The sequence below is a fragment of the Pempheris klunzingeri genome, chromosome 1, assembly GCF_042242105.1.
Source record: "Pempheris klunzingeri isolate RE-2024b chromosome 1, fPemKlu1.hap1, whole genome shotgun sequence".
Classification (NCBI taxonomy): domain Eukaryota; kingdom Metazoa; phylum Chordata; class Actinopteri; order Acropomatiformes; family Pempheridae; genus Pempheris; species Pempheris klunzingeri.
Window position 1 is genome coordinate 16,642,358 of NC_092012.1, and position 19,132 is coordinate 16,661,489.

Consider the following 19,132-nt stretch of genomic DNA (forward strand, 5'->3'; position numbering starts at 1 on the left):
GTGTCTGAGGTAAACACTTACTTTCAGACTAAGGTGCTACTCAAATTGGGAATAAATTAACACCAAAATGCATCACCATCTACATGTTATGTACAATAGATATTAAATGTTTCCTCTGGTGGACAGAACAATTACAACTGGTTATAATCTGAGCCAGATTACTAAATTCAAATGTTAGACAACATATGCAGGACCCGACTGTTCAACAAGTGATAATCTACTGACTGATAAAGTACAAAAACCTTGTAGTGGCCGTGACCCAAAGCTGGGTAGTTAGGGGAAAGTTAATGTTTGTGTGCTAATTTAACGACTTGGTGCTGATGCCTTGTCAGCCATTTATTGGTGTATCCTGATCTCTGACACTGACTGCCAACCGCTGATGGTCTGACTTCAAAGTTGCTAAAAAAATGGCCAAAAGAGGAAATTTTCGTCACTGTTATGGCACACCTTAGGGAGAATTGTGCCCTTGTCCAATCAGGAGGATATGGTGTAAGTCTATTTGACCTGGGATTATCTGTAATCTTGCATTTTTCTTAAAGTAGATATATCCAGACAGGCTGCTTAAAGTGAGGATAATGGCAGTGGTCCATCATCCACTGAAAGGTTGTCTTTCTCTAATTCTGCTCTTGACCAATATTTGACATTGGGGTGATGCCTTACTGGCATGTGATGTATATCAAAATTATTCAGCAGAACATTTGTCATTGCTTCAAGCTTCTGTGAGAATAAATACTGTTTACTTTTCAGCATGGTACAGGTAATAAACGTGTCAACAAGGCACAGCTAGGTTTTTGACACACTTTAACTAAATAAACTGCCAATATTTGTTGTTGAGAATCAGAATAATGGAGCTGTGTTTAACAAATTTAGTGTACAAACAAATCACAACTGTGAGGTTACAACGTTCCATGGCACAGTTATGCTTTCTTAAACAAAATATTCTGCTCAAAATGTGAAAATGCAAAAAGTAGTCATGGGTGATGTAAACTGCCTCAGCAGCTGAATCAAAAGGAAACATTCAGAGCCCAGTTTTGTCAGACACATGTAGAAGTTGCACTGGGTTGTATAAATATATTTAGTTCTTATTTCTCTGCAGAGCCTCACACAGGTTGTGATTTGGATCTGGCTCCTGACTCATTATCTCAACACACTCCCATTCTCCGCTACAGCTGGACCGCTTCACCGCCTCGACCACCGTCTGCACGTACAGACCATCCTCAAATGTTGGTGCTGTGGCAACCGGTCCTCGTGCCCATGACCTGCGCTCCTCGTGAGCCTGAAAAGACTGTCTCAGTGCCTTTACCATGGAGCTCAGCCCGCGCAGGTGAGGCAGGGGCATCTCTTTCACCTCTGGTCCCACCCATCCACTGTCGCCTAGCAACAGCTCCTCACCTGTACTCCCATTGCGTTGACCATACAGATCTGCCCCCCTGGCAACCAGTCTCCCAGTGGATCCAACTACCATAACCTCGTGCACATAAGACCCTGGCATGTTGAAGTTCAGGGTCACAGTGCAACACACACCACCATGGCTAGAGCCAATTCCACCCATCAACATCTGGAAGAAACAAAAATCATCGCTGGTGACGCGGCGGATGCCTCGGATCAAACCATTTTGTTGCACAAAGGTCCGCAGTAAGCCATGTACACGGTGTGCTCGTGCACCGGTTAGGTAACTTAAAAGGTCAATGATAGCAGAGCCAACGGTGTGCAGGCCACCTCCTCCCATCAGCTCCTCACACGTCCAGCCGTACGACTGATCCAGGAGGCTGGGGCCATAGACTCGTACGTCACACACCTGCATTTCGCCAACGTATCCCTCCACCAGCAGCTGGCGCATTGCAACAAAAGCTGGCAGGAAGCGCAGTGTGTTACCCATAATGCTGAGCAGCTGGGGGTAGTATCTGGCTGCAGTCACCATCTTGAATGAATCCACAGCAGTTGCAGCTTTCTCACACACAACATTCTTACCAATACCTGCAGAAAGAGAGGAAGGAGTTTTTATTATTCAGATAAAACTACGTTCACTGATCGCTGAGGTCAAGACAAGAACAAAACTAGAGCGTGAAATTTCAAAGATATAATCTTGAAAATCTCCCAGAGCAACATAAAATCCCTTTATGATTTTTGGTTGTTGCAACAACAGCAATGAAAAAAGGTTAAAAATATGTTTCCTTCCTTGAAATAATCTAATGTTATGTTGCAGGTGAGGGGTCCAAGCCTTTATTAACATTTTTACACATGATGCATGTTTTCCTGTATGTACACTCAGCTGGTATCTCCATTTATATTAATGACAATGAAATGTTTGAGCTCTGACTTAGGCAATACAACTCAACAGCACCATTAACCAACTAGCAACTTCCAGTAATGACCAAAGCATTGTTTCAGTGCTACTCTAAATCAGTTTCAACAAAACATATGTGGCATTTAATGCAAGGGCTGCTGTATTAGACTGCATTTGTATTAGCAATGGATTATGTTAGACAAGATTTGTAGGTGTGGTGTGGACTCAGTGGCTCAGTGCTCGGGGACAATATGGAGTTGATTTCCTTAGATGGTATTACTGCCCTGTTCCTCGAGTTTGGTATGAATAAACAAAAAGTCAACATTCTCCTGCAACCACATATGATAGCACAGAGGACGTGCATAGTTTTTATATAGATGGAGATCTGCAGCCTTCAGTACGCTTCGGAAGTAGTGTTGTGGATAAGTCCTTTGGTGGGGTTGCAGGAAATTGCAACTAAAACAGGAAGCTGAGGTCAACACTCAGGAATGCCATCAGATACAGTAAGTTAACTTTACACATCTGTTCTCTGATACAACTTAGTGTTGATCATGTTTGCTTCTGTGTGTTGCTAAAAGATGTGAAATGAGTGCAATTTCAAGTTTTGGTCTGTGAGTGATGTTTTAGGTTTTTTCCCCCTAAAATGACTACTTCTCCTGTGGTCATGAGTATGATCACCATTAACTGTATCTCAAGAATAAACCTTGAGAAACACATTACAGAAGACATTTTCAGTATATACATGCTTTCTGAAGATATCATTACAGCCAAATATGTTGCATCTCTTCCAGAGCCAAGCTGCCACGCCTGGTCAGGTCAGGTCACACTGGTAGTTTACATGACTCAGATGTTAACACAATATAAGTGGAAACTGGAAAAGTGGAAAAGTGAATGTGTCTTTTTGACCTCTTACCCAGTGCTTTGACAGCAATCTGCCTCGTCATTGAGGGTGGAATATAGACGCAAACAAGGTCGACATCTTGGTGCAGCAGGACGTCGTCTGATCGGCTGGTGTGAAACGGGATGCCAAGCTCCTTTGCCAAGCTGCATGCTTCCTCTTCACTCTGCCCCCAGAGTGCATGAACCTCAAAGCCTTCAGCTTTCAACAACGGGACCAGCACCCGGGCTGTGCTCCCCGTGCCAAAGACCCCGACTCCTGGCAACATGGCCGTGCCTCTCACTGTGAACTTACGTATTAACCATGTCCAGCCTCACAACAGCCTATGACTCCCTTGTTTGGAAATCAAACAGAGCTTACTGTACCTGTAAAAATAAAAGACCAGACTAATGAAGCTAGGTGACAAAATCCAATATCACACATGTTTCATGCCATTTCCACACAATATCTGCAGTATATTATCAACTAGCTCTGCCAGCAAACAGGACAAACATGCCCCATGGAGGTCTAAACTAGTTTTCTTATCAGCCGTCGGACAGCAACTTACATTGTGTCCTGCTACATTGTTAACATGCCGTTCCTCAGATGTTCCACACCCACAAGAAGTCAACGTCATCTCTACCTTCTAAAGCAAGTGCAATGTATGCCTCTGCGTTTAACCTTATGCAGGTTAAACACTTATTTAGTGGCATTTATGCACCAAAAATTGCACACACAACAGCTGAGATTAGCAACAATCTACCTATTAACATTGAATATCCTTAATAATGAGTGTGCTACTTGCTCAGTGAGTTAAAAATGAAATAGTGTGTAGCTCAGTTCACATGAGGCTCTCCCTACTCTCCATTTACCTTTGGGGATTTCCTAATCTGTGTACCTGGACTTCAGTCGATTCAGTGATTCCTGTTGAGCTACAGCTATCTTGTGTGGTGGGAACACCTGCCCACAGTATTATTTATTTTAGAGGAGGAATTTGGGATGAGCTGGCAGGAGCTGACACTGTGCCTCACATATCTGCCTGCAGCCGTGACCGTACAGCAACAGACTGATAAAGGCGTGTGTGTGCCTGTGCACCTGCAGTACCAGTGTAACCTTTAACATATCAGCTCTCCCTTTTACCGCATTGCATCACCTCGGGACTGAGGTTTCAAACAAGTACATATTTACGAGGCTGACAGCAGTGAAGACATCACTCTCTCACACTCAGACACCACTAGGAAGTATCGCAGCCGTGCTGTGCTGTGCTGCTGCTGGTCAGATAACAAAGCCATGTCACACGAAATTGTCGCTGTCGAGATTAGCAATTGGGCATTAGCCATCATTTTGAAGGTACAACAAACCAGCACAAAGTGGCCACTGCTTTAACTTACAAAGGCAGAGTTATATGATCCAGATAGCTGAGGTTCAGAGACACCAAGCTAGCTAGACTAGGATAGTGATAACGTTAGCTAGCACGTTTAGCTAGCCGGCCAGACAGCTGCCAAACGAACTCAAAAAGCGCCCCATAAACATTGGTACTTTACAGAGTTAATATCTAAAGTTAATCTATCAAACGGTCTTTAAATTCGGTATAATAAAACAGCCCACGGTGAAAGATAACAATAGATACCTGCTGTATTCTCCAGGACAGCACCGACAGTGGTTGCTGTACTCAGCCGGGCGCTGCCCAGTTGCTAATGGTAACTCCGGGAGCAGCGACAGGACTGCGGGCAGACCAGAGACCCTACAGGAGGCTGGAGATGGGTCACCGGAGCAGAGGGCCAACTGAAGGGACATACGGCTTCGTCCTGCGAACGTACAAGTCAAAACGCGTTTATTCATGTGAAACATGTTATTTTACAGATAATAGGTCAATAATCAAAGAATAATTTAGATGAGCTTATGTAGCTAACTAACTAGTATGAGTGAATTATGTGATGGAGCAGCGCGTTTTCCCATGATTCAATGCGCTAGCATCTACACTACAGACATCCTAAGCAACCTCATTTACAGTTTTTGTTTTTAGTTTAGGATATTTCCACAAGTTTTTGGTGGTTTTTTGATATCATGAAGTGAAAAATAGATTTAAACGGGGCGGCTCCTGTTGAATTTACTGTATGATACAGTACAAGTTATACCATAGCATAATACTACTACTATTACTACTACTGCTAGTGGTACTACTGCTAAACACGCACGGAATTGTAGCACGTCCATTGCGTTTCTATGGTTGTTAAATATTCACTGTAAATTACTTTGTTATTTACTGAATCACAGATACATTGAACGGCAGGTGATGTGATGTGAGGTGATGTGAGGTGAGGTGAGGTTAGACAGGTGCACCTGACTAAACTGTTGCCCTAACATGTTGTTTCCTGTCATTTTATGACAGAAGACTAATGCAAGCTCTGGAATTTATATTATAGATAGCGTATTTATTATTTACACTTATACTAATACTAATGACATTTGTTAATGTATCACTTCTTGTCAGATCTCGTCATTAAGAACTGGTCCCAGTTTCATAAATCTTCTTGCCATAAGATCAGGAAGACCTGATTATAGGCAAATAGTCATTGATTGATTGACTGATTGATTTAGTTATTGCTTTCCATTCCCTGGCCTCCGTGAATACCAATTATAGCCTACTTTTAAGAAGACTAGTGAGGCAAAAAACAGCCCAAAACTTATAGTGCTGGGTTGCATGAAGCATATATTATGTTTTCCATGGCAGTTCCTTGGACCTTGTTTAATTCAGTTAGCCTAAATACAGATTTTTCTCTCTCTTTTTTTTTTTTTTTTTAACTTAAATTGTTTATTTTGGGATTTATTCTTTAATAATATAAGTTTTAAAGCTCAGAGGACTTCCTATTTGTACTTCATGCACTCTTTCAGCAGCATAAAATGATGCCTAGTTTAAGAATGCATCAGTGAATCTGACTGTAATCTGCACTTGGTTCAGTTGTGGGTCAGTGAGTTATAGTCTAGTTATAGTTTAATTGTTTTATTTTGTATGTAAAATTAATATCTGCATTTATGTCAACATATAATTGTAAATCATTTCCCCTGAAAACTTATGACTATTTTACATTGTTCTACATTATTAAACACTTCAAATTACCTATGAGGTAAATGTTTTTCTAAACGCTGACATTGTTTTGTGTGCCTTTATTTCAACACTTTATTACAGATTTGGACACAGTAGGGCACTTTTAGACTTTCAGATTAGAGCACCAGAATTTCCCCCCGGGAATCAATAAAGTATTTCTATCTATCTATCTATCTATCTATCTATCTATCTTTTTAAAGCTGAGCACAGACCTGCGTTACCTCAGACTGACCTGCAGGGGGCGGTAGTCCACTAACGGACCGAGGAAGCGCAAGGAATTATGGGACTTTTAGTTCTCCGTGGAGAGCGGTTGGCTTGTTAACACCGCGAAGAACAAAACAAGACTTTTACCACCGAAAATAAAATATCAGCCACAGATTCAGCGTGACTACGAGCTCCGTGCGCTTCGAGTCCGGATACAATCGGGTGGATTGAGTCGTCGCACGAAGAAGAGCGGCTCACTTTTGGTAAAAATAAACAGGAAGTTGTTAGCGTTGTGGGACGTGTAGTTCCGCTTGCAGGCCACTGAGCTTTATAACAACGTATAGAATAAAGAAACAACAATAAATTAACCTAAACTTCACCGGAAGACAGCGCGTTTAGCCTCGGCGTTGAAGCAAACATGCCCGGCTTCACCTGCTGTGTGCCTGGCTGCTACAACAACTCCCACCGGGACCGGGACCTGCGCTTCTACACATTTCCCAAAGACACCACGCTGAGGGAGCTGTGGCTGAGGAACATCTCCCGGGCCGGGGTCAGCGGCTGCTTCAGCACCTTCCAGCCCACCACGGGACACAGAGTCTGCAGCGTGCATTTCGCCGGCGGGAGGAAGACTTACAGCATCCGAGTCCCGTCCCTCTTTCCCCTGCGGGGGGTCAACGAGCGCAGGAGTCGGAGGGGTAGAGGCAGGAAAGTGTCCGCCGCGGTACCTGCCCCCGCCGCCGCCGCGACCTCCGGGATTGTCATCACCAGCGTGCTGGGCAGCACGGCGGAAGGAGCCGAGGGCAATGCCGGCGGCGAGGCTAGCGACGACAGCATCACCGTGGTTCAGATAGGCCAAAACGGAGAGTACCTGGGCACGGCGCGGCTGCCCGCCCAGTCAGAGGGGACTTGTTACACCGCGCCGATAGGTAGCGTCGACGAGCTGACCGCCGACGACTCGTCTGTCGAAACCGCATCCACCTTGCACCAGCCGCCCGTGCAGTACGTGAGTGTGACCAGCAGCCCGCTGGACCACTCGTACTCGCTGACCACCGGCACCACGTCCGCCGAGCTGCTGCGGAAACTGAACGAGCAGCGGGACATCATCGCGCTGATGGAGGTGAAGATGAAGGAGATGAAGGCGACCATCCGCCAGCTCCGGGTGGCAGAGGCCAAGCTGCAGGAGGAGGTACGGGAGCGGGACCGGCTGCTCTACGGAAACTCTGTGGCTTTTAACGTCCGGAAGAAAATCTGATGGGTGAACATCACCGGAGGCAACCCGTTACAGAGACTGAGACTAACGGAGACAGCAGATCCAGCCCTATTTTGTATAAAACTACGAGCGATGACAATTTATTTTCAACAAGTAGAACTGATTTTTTTCGTAGGCCTGATGTAAAACAAAAAAAGTTGGCTGGCTAGTTAATGTAGCTCATATTAATAACCTCATTGCTAATTACTTAGACTCACGCACAGTCCAAAATTGGCCTGAAGCCTAAACACGGTCAATAATACATACTCTATTCATTCAGCCGAGACTCACAGTTTGCACAGACTCACACAGGCACAGTCTTACTCATATCACCGGACTGATGGGGAGACAGATGAGGCAGAGGCTCAAAACTGCCTAGTTGCATAGAAAGTTTTTTTTATCTTTAAGGTTTCTCTTGCAGTGCTATTATTTCATTACGAAGGCATTTTAATTAGATTGTTGGAAGAAACATCTCACAGTAGTTTTGCAGAGGTTATGTAAAGTATGCCAAGAGTATCCCTAGGATTTTTTTTGCGAACAAAACACTATTCTTGGCACACACTTATGGTGTTATTCAGTGAAATAAAACTCTACCATGACTGTATCTAAGTTGCCTTTAAAGGTAGATGTACCTTAAGTTGTTGTCTTTTTTTTTTATTGCTGAAGACATTTGTGCAGCATAAGCTGACTTTAAGGAATTCCTTAAAACTTGAAGGAGCGCTCAAGAGATGTAATCTTATTAAAGGATGTTTCTTGAAAACATGTATTAAGTTACCTTTGTTGAACCGTCTTAGGAATACTTAAGCGCGCAGAAAACATTGAATCACATTGACACCTTATGCAACTTGAACATGTGCGTCTGCCCCAAGGTTGTTCTGTCAAACAGCACCTGCTTGTTTCAGTGTGATTCATGAATGAATTTTATGTGCCTGTTTATGGTCGTACATTTCTCCACACAGACGTCCGTTGGCTGCATCTCTCTGTCCTGTTCATCATTGTTTTTGTGCTACAGGATGTTACATACATTTCTGATTTTTGGACTTGGTCTGATTATGCTCTGTTTTAATTTTGAAGTAAATTTTATTTTGAAATTGTGCAGATACACGTTGAACAATTACTCAACTCATGAAATGTGTCCTGAGTTTGTCACAGTAACAAAACATAAGCAGGCCATGGGTCAGAAGATCTAAAAGTATTTTTTATTTTTTTAATTGGTTTTACTTTTACCAGTCATGTGTCAGGGTCTCTTGTTAAGACTTTTTATAGGCTAGAAGAGATTTAAAAAATCCAGTGACTTAAGTACAAGGAGTATTTCTCAGCTGTGTTGAGTTGTGGAAAACTAATAAAATGTGTGTCATATTAAATCCTCATTCATAAAGACTTGTGATGGGGAGGAAACATCAACTCGGACATCAAATCCCAACATCGTCGTCCTTTCTACAACTGTTGGGTGACCTGGTGCTTAAAGCCTCACTTAACGTTTACTATGTCAGTGTTAAGAGAGCATCCTCAGCAGGATGTTGGCTTATTAAGATAAATAGATGTGATGTGAAGTGTGCAACCCATCGTTTGGGCTGCTGACGCTGAATGATTCTAGGAAATATATCTTGTACTCGGAGTTTGACTTGATATGACAAAAATGTCAAAGAAAGACACTGATTCTGCTTTCAGTGCGGTTTTCAATTAAGGGTTGGCTCCATTCAGGTGTAACTATATTGGAACAATCATAGATAAATCTTTTAGGCCATAGGATCTCCAAAATAAAGACACCAGAGGATAAAATTATGTCTTCAGAGTGCTAAAATTTAAAATCACAAAACACAATGATAGTCATCAAAGCAGCACATTAGAGAAACCATATCCAACAAGTGATTTACTGTTTTAGTTCATACATTGCATTGCAGACAGTTATTAAAATAAATGGATTAATTCTGTGACTTCTACCATTTCAGCACTACAGTTTCAGTGAGTGCACCAGTGCAGTGAGAGTACAGTGTGTGGTAGAAATGCTTGTCTTTGCTTATTTACGTCGAGGTTGATTTGGTCTTATTGTAGAAACAAGAGTGGTAAAATGTGTTTTAGGGAGGATGTGCAGTACGGTCAGATGTTGCAGCTTGATTTTCCCCCTCTAGATGGCGGTGGGATAAAAGCCTGAAGAGCGGAGGTTTAGCTCCTGTCTATACGGCCTAATTTGCTTTATCAGTCTGTCCGTTTGTTGGCAGCTTGGATGGCCATTTGCTTAATTGTTTCCCATATTAAAGCACTGAAATGTTGAATGTCTTAAATGTGAATATAAAGCTGTGTCACGGTCACTCAACCCAAACTTAAAATGTGTAATTTTGAACACCATCCGTGATTATGTGTCACATGAAACAGAGAAAGAGGGAGAGACGGATGAATGGATAGACAGAGAGCATTGGAGAGAGCAGGATCCAGATCCTAATCTCATCTGGATTTATTTTTTTTTCCTCCCAACAGTGTTGCATAATGCCTTAATCCAGAGCTGTCGATCAAACTTACACAACTCTATCTTCCCTTTCTATGGCTGCTGAAATGTAGCACGGCCATCTTTACATTCAGGTCAAACAATAGCTCCTGTCTCGACTCTTTTAGAGTAATTATGTAATGTGAATGAAGGAAAACCGCACGTGATCCAGTAATCAGACTAGGTACAAATAAACTGAATAAAAACAGTAAAATTGATATCTGTGTCTGAAAAAAGGTCATTATATAACATCTCATTAAGACTTATTATTTATGGTGCTTTGCTAACAGACCCCCGAGTCTGTCATAGTACTTGTTTTTTTTTGTGTGCTCTTGAGGTGTTTTGCAACGATTCAAGGATGATAATTGTAGTTAATATTATCTTCTGCTATCTTCTTCTCCTACATGTGTAACAACATTAATAATATCTTCTGCGTTCTCAAGAGTCTGCTGTTTTTTCTGCCAGCATTTTCATAATTACATGCAGTAGGCTGCACATATCTTTGGCTCTGCTTCCTGTATTTTTGAACCATGTAAAGTGCCATGAACTGACAGGTGTAAAGTGTTGTCATATGTATCATTAACAATGTTATACACTAAAATTCACTTTCAGGTTGCCTTGGGATTTGATCTTATTTATTGTTTCATCAGATATTTACTGTTTTACGTCCAAATTTGTGCCAGTTGCAGTATTATTACTTCATTCTTATACAGCTGCTTGTGTTTAGGCAACATTTCACATTGTGCTCTTTTGTTAAATGAATAAAAAAGGTCATGTAGAAATACAAAATCACAGTAAGCTCCAAGGATTTAATAATTTTCTTGTATTTTAGGTGTCACAAACTACATTCAAATCGTAGCTCTAATTACTTAAATCTCACAACCGAGGCGGGTAAGAGCAAGAAGTGAAAACCAGTATATGTGCCTTTGTGCGAGCTAAGATTTGAAGAACGTAAGACAGAAATACGAGTCGTCTTCAGGCAAAGTTTGGCTGTTTAAGAAACACGCCTTGGGGAAAAGAGGTTATAGATGTTTGATGAAGTTTCTATAGATGTTTTGTTAATTCTTTTTTCTGTTGATATTGATCACAATTGACATCCTTTGTAACCACTGTTAATCTGATCTGAACAGCTCAGTTTTCCACAACAGGGCAAACTACAAACATTGTACAGCCACTTTTCAAGACGGCCACACTGGGGTGAGTGACTTTTCATTCTCTGTAGAAGAATTTATGGTGCAGTATCACTTTAAAGTGTACCGAGATACATCTTGATGTGAATAAGAAAAAAAAATAGAATAAGACACTAAGCTATATAATATAATAAATATGAAGTCGCTCCTAAAGATTTTGGATCGTGGCTGCAGGGATTTGAGCCAAATGTGCATCAGCGCATCAGTGAGGTCCAACACTGATGTTGGGTGATAAGGCCTGGATCACAGTCTGTGTTTGAGTTCAGCCGATAGGTGCTGAATGGGGTCGACATCAGGGTTCTGTGCAGACCAGTCAAGTTCTTCCACACCAAACTGGAAAAACCATTTCTTTTTGGATGTAGCTAAAGTATCACTATACACTGCAGCATTAAGATTTAGCTTAATTAGACTAGGGGTCCAACCCATGAAAAACAGGCCCAGCATAGCCCTCAATAGTACATTGACACAACTAGAGATTAACAATGGGCTACCATTCCTCCAGTGTCAGTATACAGATGTGAATCAGGACTTACACTAATGCACAGAGTGTAAGCCATCTGGGGGGGCGTAGGAGGGGATTTGGAGGCTGAGAGGATGAGGAGGAGGCTCTTAAGTGAGGAAACTTGGGAATAAGGTGGATGGTTTACAATCACACATCTAAAAATGGGGTCTGCATGTGTAATTCATGGCTGTCTAATCTTCAGTTAAGACTGTTTAACACATAGCAGCTCTCTTCAATAACCCTTTGTGACCCACATAGCTGTAGATAATTCTCACATGGCTTGCTGCTATTCTCAGGGGGCGCTCTACGTCTATGTTGGACTCCCAGGTGAGCTGGATTCTCTTATCCTCACTGGGACAACATCCATCTGTCCACATGGAGAAAAAAAAAGCGTTCTGACACTTCTGATCATGCTGCCTTCTACTATCATGTGTGACAAACTGCTTGTTTGATAGTAAAACCAGGTTTTTGCTGCAGGTAAATGAATATAAACAAAGCAGAGAGTATGTTGATCACCATTATACAATATATACAATTTATTTGTATTTCAAATAAATGCTCTAAATACTAAAGACCGGAAATGAGAACACTCTAATCCACTGCGCTGTGCTGTGATGCAGTCATTGGTCTGCTGCTCCCAGGCTCTCTATGGCTCTTGCCTTATGCCCCTCCCTGGTGCACATGCATGCACGCACACACACACACACACACACACACACACACACAGAGCATCCTCTTACTCTCTGTGATGCATCGGTCTCTTTCACTGTTAATCCAGCCGGGTTGTGCCTCTGTGCATTGCTGTAGTTTTGCAATCTGATGAATTCCCAACGGATGTCAGGACACATCACATTTTAAAACAGCAACTTTGGATTTACAGTCAGTGGGAGCTTCACATCAGAGCCTCTGGTCCAGAGGTGGGACAGATGATGAAGTCCCAACCAAGCACAGCGATGATGCTGCTGCCCGTCGCTCTCTGCCTCAGTAAGGATGTTTCTTTATTTGTTGTCTGACTTTGTTGAGTGTTTGCATTTAACTCTTCTGGAAAGTTTGGAAGTGCTTGAATTTGCTCTTGCCTGTCTGACTTTGTGCACTCTTACTGACTGTATAGTTTTTTTGTGATGTGTCTGTTTCTGTACTCATGTCTTTTCTCCAGTCTGGAGAAAGTTTGAATTTGCTCTGAACAGAAAAAAACTAAAGCGGTTAAGGTGATAAAGGATATTCCATTTAGCTTGTGCTGGTTTTACAAACGCACTTACCTTAATGAAATGCTCACAGTCCCCTCGTGTTCTGATCGTCTCTCTCTCCTCCTGTTTGTATGTGTGTGTGTTTGTGTGTGTGTGTGTACACTTCCATTTGGTGTACAACATCATGTATTTGGGTGTGAATTCTACTATCTTTCTTTTTTGAGGGGATTTTTGGTTTGGTTTTTCAAGTGAGGTCACTGCACAGGGAAAACAGCACCTGACTGAATGAAACACTCGTGGTTTTGATTAGAACGTTTTATAGACAGACAGTAAAATTGTGCTAAAAAACAAAACTAGTCTTTAACACAGTGTACATGATTGTTACATTTCTCAGACAGCAGAAACCAGGACAGTAAAAGTTGAATCACAACTAAACTTTGGCAACACAGTAGCTTCTCTTTGAGAAAATCTTGCTAAATCTAAAAAATAATTGTAAAAAATCACCTCTAAAAGTTAAAGATAGCAACAGTAGGTAAAATAAAGTTCCCCTTGATATGTTGAATCAGATATAAACAAGGGAAAATTTAAAATGATGACAGTAATGCATATTCATTAAAGTGTGTGGAAAAGTAAAGTTAAAGTTTCAAAGGTTGGCTGTCTTCTGATTTATAAGCCATGTCCCCAAAACTGTGTGGAAGTGGACTATATGTCCCCCTCTAAAGTCTGGTGCTTATTTCCATGATTTGAACTTGGCTCTTTGGTTACAATTAAGAGACATATTAATGATGGTGACATATTTTAAAGCAGTGTGCTTCCACCCTTGTGGTAACAGGGGCAAATGAGCACATAGACCTGTGTAGATCAAAAGACAAACTGAAGATAGAAGTCAGATAAAATCTGCACACTGTACCAATATCTCCCATTAGATGTCTGACCTCTGCCGATGGGCTGTGGAAGGCGTGTGATTCATAGAATAATGGTTTTCTGAACGTGACGTGGAAGAATCAGTGACCTCACTAAATCTCTGCAGCCTGGATCCAAAATCTTGTAGAAAGCCTGAAACCTGAGGAGAGGAGGCTGATACAGCAGCAGATTAATGTCTTCAAGGCGAACAACAAAGCCACTGTTCAAACACACATGTTCCCTTTGGTTTGATGTACAAATCAGTGTTTAAATATTCCATTTAAACCTTAATTCACACCTTTTCAGGAGCTTATCAGTGAAAACTCATACCAATCTCAGAGGAACATGTTATGTATGAGCTGATCAACGCACTCGGACAGCTCAAACATGGTTTTGTAGTGCTACACTGAATTTGGCTTTGAATATGTATAATCCCTCCAGATGAATGGAATACAACATATTCCTGTATTTGTTTGATCCATCTAAGCACCAGATGGATCTTGTTTCTAAAAACATATAAACATTGTGTTTCACTCCACAGGATGAAATTCCCAACCCAAAGAATCTGTTGATTTCGTTTCTCTCTCATCCCCAATGTCCCCATATGCACATTAATTTATTCATTAATATATTTAATTAAATGCTTGTGTTTACTTCCCTCTTGTCTTTTCCTCTCCTCTAGGCTTGGTCCCTGTGAGTTTTGGAGCAGCGATTTCTGTTTCTTGTGGTTCCATCTATAAGAGTTTTGCTCAGTGTTTACTCACGCTTGGAGACAGTTTGGTGGAAACACAAAAAGACCAGAGCACGCAGGACATTGATGCAATCTGCAGGTGTGTGTGTGTGTGTGAAACTGCCCATCACCGTGGTAACACCCAATAACACTGTATCTGTCTTGATATAACTTGTCTCAAGTTATGATCCTTAAAGCTGCTCTAATGAGTAACGTGATGACAATGTTAGCCGGTCTACCACTTCAGACTCAGATAATGCAACAACTGTGGTCTGGGATCGTGGTTCCCAGAGGATAAAGATCTATTTTAGTGATCCCCTGACTTTTCCTCTAGTGCCACCATGAAGTTGACATTTTTGGGTATTTAGTGAAATGTCTCAACATCTATTGGAAGGATATTAATGATTAAAAACCTGCACAAACGAATTAGATTCTCATCTGCCTCAGCTGCACCTTTTGTTTAGGGCTAATTAGCGAATGTTAGCATGCTTACACTAAACTAAGATGGTGAACACTAAATATCAACATGTTGGCATTGTCACTGGGAACATTTTAGCATACTGACGTCACAGCCTCACAGAGCTACCAGCATGGCTGTCGACCCATGTTATTTTCAAATTGGATGTAATATGTGCTCATGGTGATGAACCCACAGAGACTTCTCATCCAGCTCTGCAGAGGATTACAGAGTCTTTTAACTCATTGTTTTGGGTTTATAGCCGACAACTTTATTGTTTTGGTTCAGACAATGAACAGGGATCTAGCTGCAGCATCTTTACTTCTCCCCAATGGAAGTCTGGGACCTTTACTGGCATTCAAAATGTATATAATACCAAATTCACATGGATTCATGCAGACAGTAGATGACAGATGGACAACAAGTCCAACAGAATGGCAAGCCAGGAAAATGAAATGACAAAACGAAGCTATGGTGATGTGTCATGGCTGGCTCCTAGGCCACAACAAAGGAAGAGGTGCAAAAAGCTCCACTACAAGCAACAACCATTTTATTTACAGAAAACAAAGAGCATGTATAGCTGGATGTGCGAGGAGAGAGAGAAGACAGTGATCTGGTTCTCCAGGCTGGCCTATATACCCTGGTGCACTGGCCAGGTGTGCCAGGTTAGCTGATTGCCTGCTCCGCCCAGCCAGGGACCTGCAAAACAAAAGCCAGAGAGAGAGACGGCCCAGGCTCTAGGGCCGTAACAGATGTCATACTGTTTGCAAAGAACTGACTAAAACATATTAAACAAAATGATTGTATGCATTGCATATTACATCATAATGTAGCATTTTACAGTAAATTATGTATTATTGCACATTTTCTTCCTGAGTGAGGAAGCTCCGTAACTTCTGGTTATAAATTCCATTTGTGGAGGATGGCAAAAAGTTAAAATACTTGGACTTTAGACAGCAATGCCGTCTACTGTTACTATTGGTGGTATTACTGCTGGTCTCACCTGATTTTACACTCCTGCCCTCGTTCACTGAAATGATACCCGGTTTGCTGTATGCAAGCATCCGTGTAAATGCAGCATCAAATGAACTTGCTGATGTTGCCAGTAAACACAGGCACTGTCAAATAATCAAGGGCTTCAATAAGGGTAATTTAACACCAGGTTGGCAAGGACTGAGTCACTGCCTCTCTCCAGCCTGTTTCTGTTGGTCTGATTAGTGCTTTCTTGCACCTGTAACCACACCCAGCTGTGGTGTCATGGGGTCCTGCTGCACACCTGTACATCGCTGCAGCAATGTGAAGGGTTAGACTCATGGATGTATGAGGAGAACTGGACACTATTATAAGTTCCTCACCCAGCTGGTCAACTTCTGCGTCATCCGTTAATTCAAATTGGACTTTATAATGTTATTGGACTGAATGTATCAAATTCTGATAATGAAACAAATCATTTTGCAGGGGTTGTGACACTCAAAAAAATGTATCTACTGTTTAACAGATGTCTGTTTCACAAAGTAAGTCTATTGGAGATAGTCTTTTTGAGCCCAGTGACATCACACGGCATCACAAGAACGCCATTCTTGTATTTACATGGTTTGGCCAATATGTCAGATTGGCTTCAGAGCCTGCAGCACTTCCTGGGTGCTCGGTAAACTACTGTAATTACTTAATTAATTAACTAATTACCACAACCACTCAGGTGGTAACAGTGTCTAATCACTGTATTATTGTAGTTTTACTTTTGCCTTACCTTCCTGGTGAATGCAGTCATTAAATTTCTACACTGACGTCTCCTCCTGTACTGATTTTTTGAAGGTCCTGGAATGCGTTCCACGTTTGTGCCAACTCAGCTCTGGCCGGCTGTCCCGGAGAGGCAGCAGCTGTCTGGGAGTCTCTAAGACAAGAGTCCAGGAAGACACAGTTTTCTGGAAACCTCTACGACATGTGTGCAAGCCGCACCACCCTCCCACCCAGCACTGTGCCTGCACCCCAGAGCCCTCCCACCTCTGACCAGGCCAACCAGGAAACACTGAAAGGGCACACACACCAGCACAGCTCCACCCACACCACACTGTTGCTCCCTGTATGCAGCACCCTACTACTTCTGCTCAGGAGTTAGTTAACCCATCTATGTCTTTTAATCAGAGTGACGACAGTTGGTCGTCAGAGTCCTCTTATGATCCAAACACATGAGGGTATAAACACCCTTCACCAGTCAGGCTCAGGAGAGAATTAAAAGACCCTCCTACTTACTGAGATCACTTGGAAAGAAAGAAAAAATATCAGCTATCAGCTAAATGTGTTGTAATCATTTTATTTTTATCACTGCTGCAGTACGTCAGTAAAACCAACTGATTTTTAGGGCAAAAGAGATTTTGAGGGCCGTTTTTAGTGCCAGGTGTTCAGATCTGCTTGTGATCCAATCAGGTGAGATTCAGAGGAGAGTGTTATTACAGGGTTCAAAATAGTGTTTTTGTGCAGTTTAATTCATCACCCCGTGTGACTGGTTTATAACATCAGAACATTTGATTTCTGCGTCAAAGCATTAAAAACTGTGCCATTTCATGTGACCCCTCTCAGTGGTTTTCCAGTCCTTTTCTAAGCAGTTATATGTTGTTTCTATTCCGAACTGCGCTCACAGCAGTCCACCTCCTGTGGGGCAGTTCAAACAGACGCATCACAGCTCACTTAAATGCATAGGACGATATAATGTAACACATAATTACAGTACAAAATAATGCAACAAGAACACCCTAAATGCATAAGTCAGTGATTGGAGGAGCGACTGGGAGCTGCTGTAATGTTATCTAATGTTTAACATTGACAATGAGCGAGCTCTCTTATGCAACAACACCATTTTATTCACTGGTTCTCGCATTATTGATGTATTTACTGTATTATTTTCTGGATTTGGTTATTTACATTTTTTTCCTCATAGCAGTATAGAGTGATATATGAGTCTTTACTCTTTCACTCTGATTTTTAACCCAACAAACTAAAATTAAAGGTTTGCTGACACAGATACTGCAGTCATTTTCCTTAAATCGCAACTGTTGCTATTCTTGAAGTCGTGGGTTTTTGCATCAGTTGTGTGTGTGTCTGTCTGTGTGTGTGTGATCTTAATACTCTTAAGCTGTTTCATAACAGCAGAATCATGAGTACTTTAATCTCATCTGTCTTCATTCATCCATAATGTGGCAGGTTGCACCTCGAAACCCTTGAAAACAATCTTGGTGCCCTCAGAGCACAAAGGATAAATACTGTATAAGTGGGAAGTGAGTGATGATTGGTCGTGTGGCACGTTGCCATGTCAGCGTTGTGACTTGAACATAATGTGAGAAGGTGACGCAACTAAGGGTCAGAGGCGACAACTTCATTACCATGGTATGCTTAATTTATTAAGTTATCGTAGCGGTCACTGAAACCTCTGGTGGATTTCTTGTTTTATATTCTGCATCTGCTGAAAGATTCATGTGTTACACTGATTAACTGTCGGTCACCAACCTCCGTAATCCAAATTCACAGGTTTAATGGCTGATTTGAATAGTGCTGCTTCATGCACTTCATTTGATTTCAGATACAGTTTGCACACGACTGTGGTACCTCATCACATTTCTGATCTGAAATCAGACAGACTGCCTCTCAAAAAGTCTGGCTTTGTCTACTTTTTGCTAACAGACCAAATGTTTAAAAGCCAGATTATAACCCTGATTTGGCCACGACGAATACACAGTCTGCATGAAACATGGCAGGTCACCATAGACAGAGCTTTTAAGATTATATTGACCAGAATTGATTTTTACTTAAATCTGAATTATGAACAAATATGACGGTGTAGTTTGAATAGGAATATAAAGGCAGTGTGCCTGTGTGTGACTGTAAATAAAGTTGGATTGGACTGAATTGGATAAAAATAATATTAAAGACTTCCCATCTTTTACAGTAGGTGTTT

The 19,132-nt window shown here is 41.8% G+C and overlaps 3 protein-coding genes across 3 annotated transcripts; 2 read left to right on the forward strand and 1 right to left on the reverse strand.

Moving 5' to 3' along the window:
- Positions 1-728: 728 nt before the first annotated feature.
- On the reverse strand, positions 729-4,922 carry gfod2 (glucose-fructose oxidoreductase domain containing 2). The gene is made up of 3 exons (XM_070832397.1): positions 4,795-4,922; positions 3,201-3,550; positions 729-1,977 (listed from the first exon to the last, which is right to left on the reverse strand). Exons 2-3 carry the CDS (start codon positions 3,451-3,453, stop codon positions 1,076-1,078), a joined length of 1,155 nt encoding a protein of 384 aa, XP_070688498.1. The 5' UTR covers positions 3,454-3,550; positions 4,795-4,922; the 3' UTR covers positions 729-1,075.
- A 1,646-nt stretch (positions 4,923-6,568) lies between these two features.
- On the forward strand, positions 6,569-9,375 carry thap11 (THAP domain containing 11). The gene has a single exon (XM_070829296.1). The coding sequence runs from the start codon at positions 6,896-6,898 to the stop codon at positions 7,727-7,729; it is 834 nt and encodes a 277-aa protein (XP_070685397.1). The 5' UTR covers positions 6,569-6,895; the 3' UTR covers positions 7,730-9,375.
- A 3,322-nt stretch (positions 9,376-12,697) lies between these two features.
- Positions 12,698-17,798, forward strand: nrn1lb (neuritin 1-like b). Its single transcript, XM_070835408.1, has 3 exons — positions 12,698-12,887; positions 14,676-14,823; positions 16,996-17,798. The coding sequence occupies exons 1-3, from the start codon at positions 12,830-12,832 to the stop codon at positions 17,297-17,299; spliced, it is 510 nt and encodes a 169-aa protein (XP_070691509.1). The 5' UTR covers positions 12,698-12,829; the 3' UTR covers positions 17,300-17,798.
- The last annotated feature ends 1,334 nt before the right edge of the window (positions 17,799-19,132 follow it).

Excerpts from the sequence above, each read along its gene's own strand:
- thap11 (XM_070829296.1), top strand. The coding sequence starts at position 6,896 with ATGCCCGGCTTCACCTGCTGTGTGCCTGGCTGCTACAACAACTCCCAC.
- gfod2 (XM_070832397.1), bottom strand. The coding sequence starts at position 3,453 with ATGTTGCCAGGAGTCGGGGTCTTTGGCACGGGGAGCACAGCCCGGGTG. Across the intron at positions 1,978-3,200 it reads GATTGCTGTCAAAGCACTGG|GTATTGGTAAGAATGTTGTG; the intron begins GTAAGAGGTCAA and ends CTCTTTCTGCAG.
- nrn1lb (XM_070835408.1), top strand. The coding sequence starts at position 12,830 with ATGATGAAGTCCCAACCAAGCACAGCGATGATGCTGCTGCCCGTCGCT. Across the intron at positions 12,888-14,675 it reads GCCCGTCGCTCTCTGCCTCA|GCTTGGTCCCTGTGAGTTTT; the intron begins GTAAGGATGTTT and ends CCTCTCCTCTAG. Across the intron at positions 14,824-16,995 it reads GACATTGATGCAATCTGCAG|GTCCTGGAATGCGTTCCACG; the intron begins GTGTGTGTGTGT and ends GATTTTTTGAAG.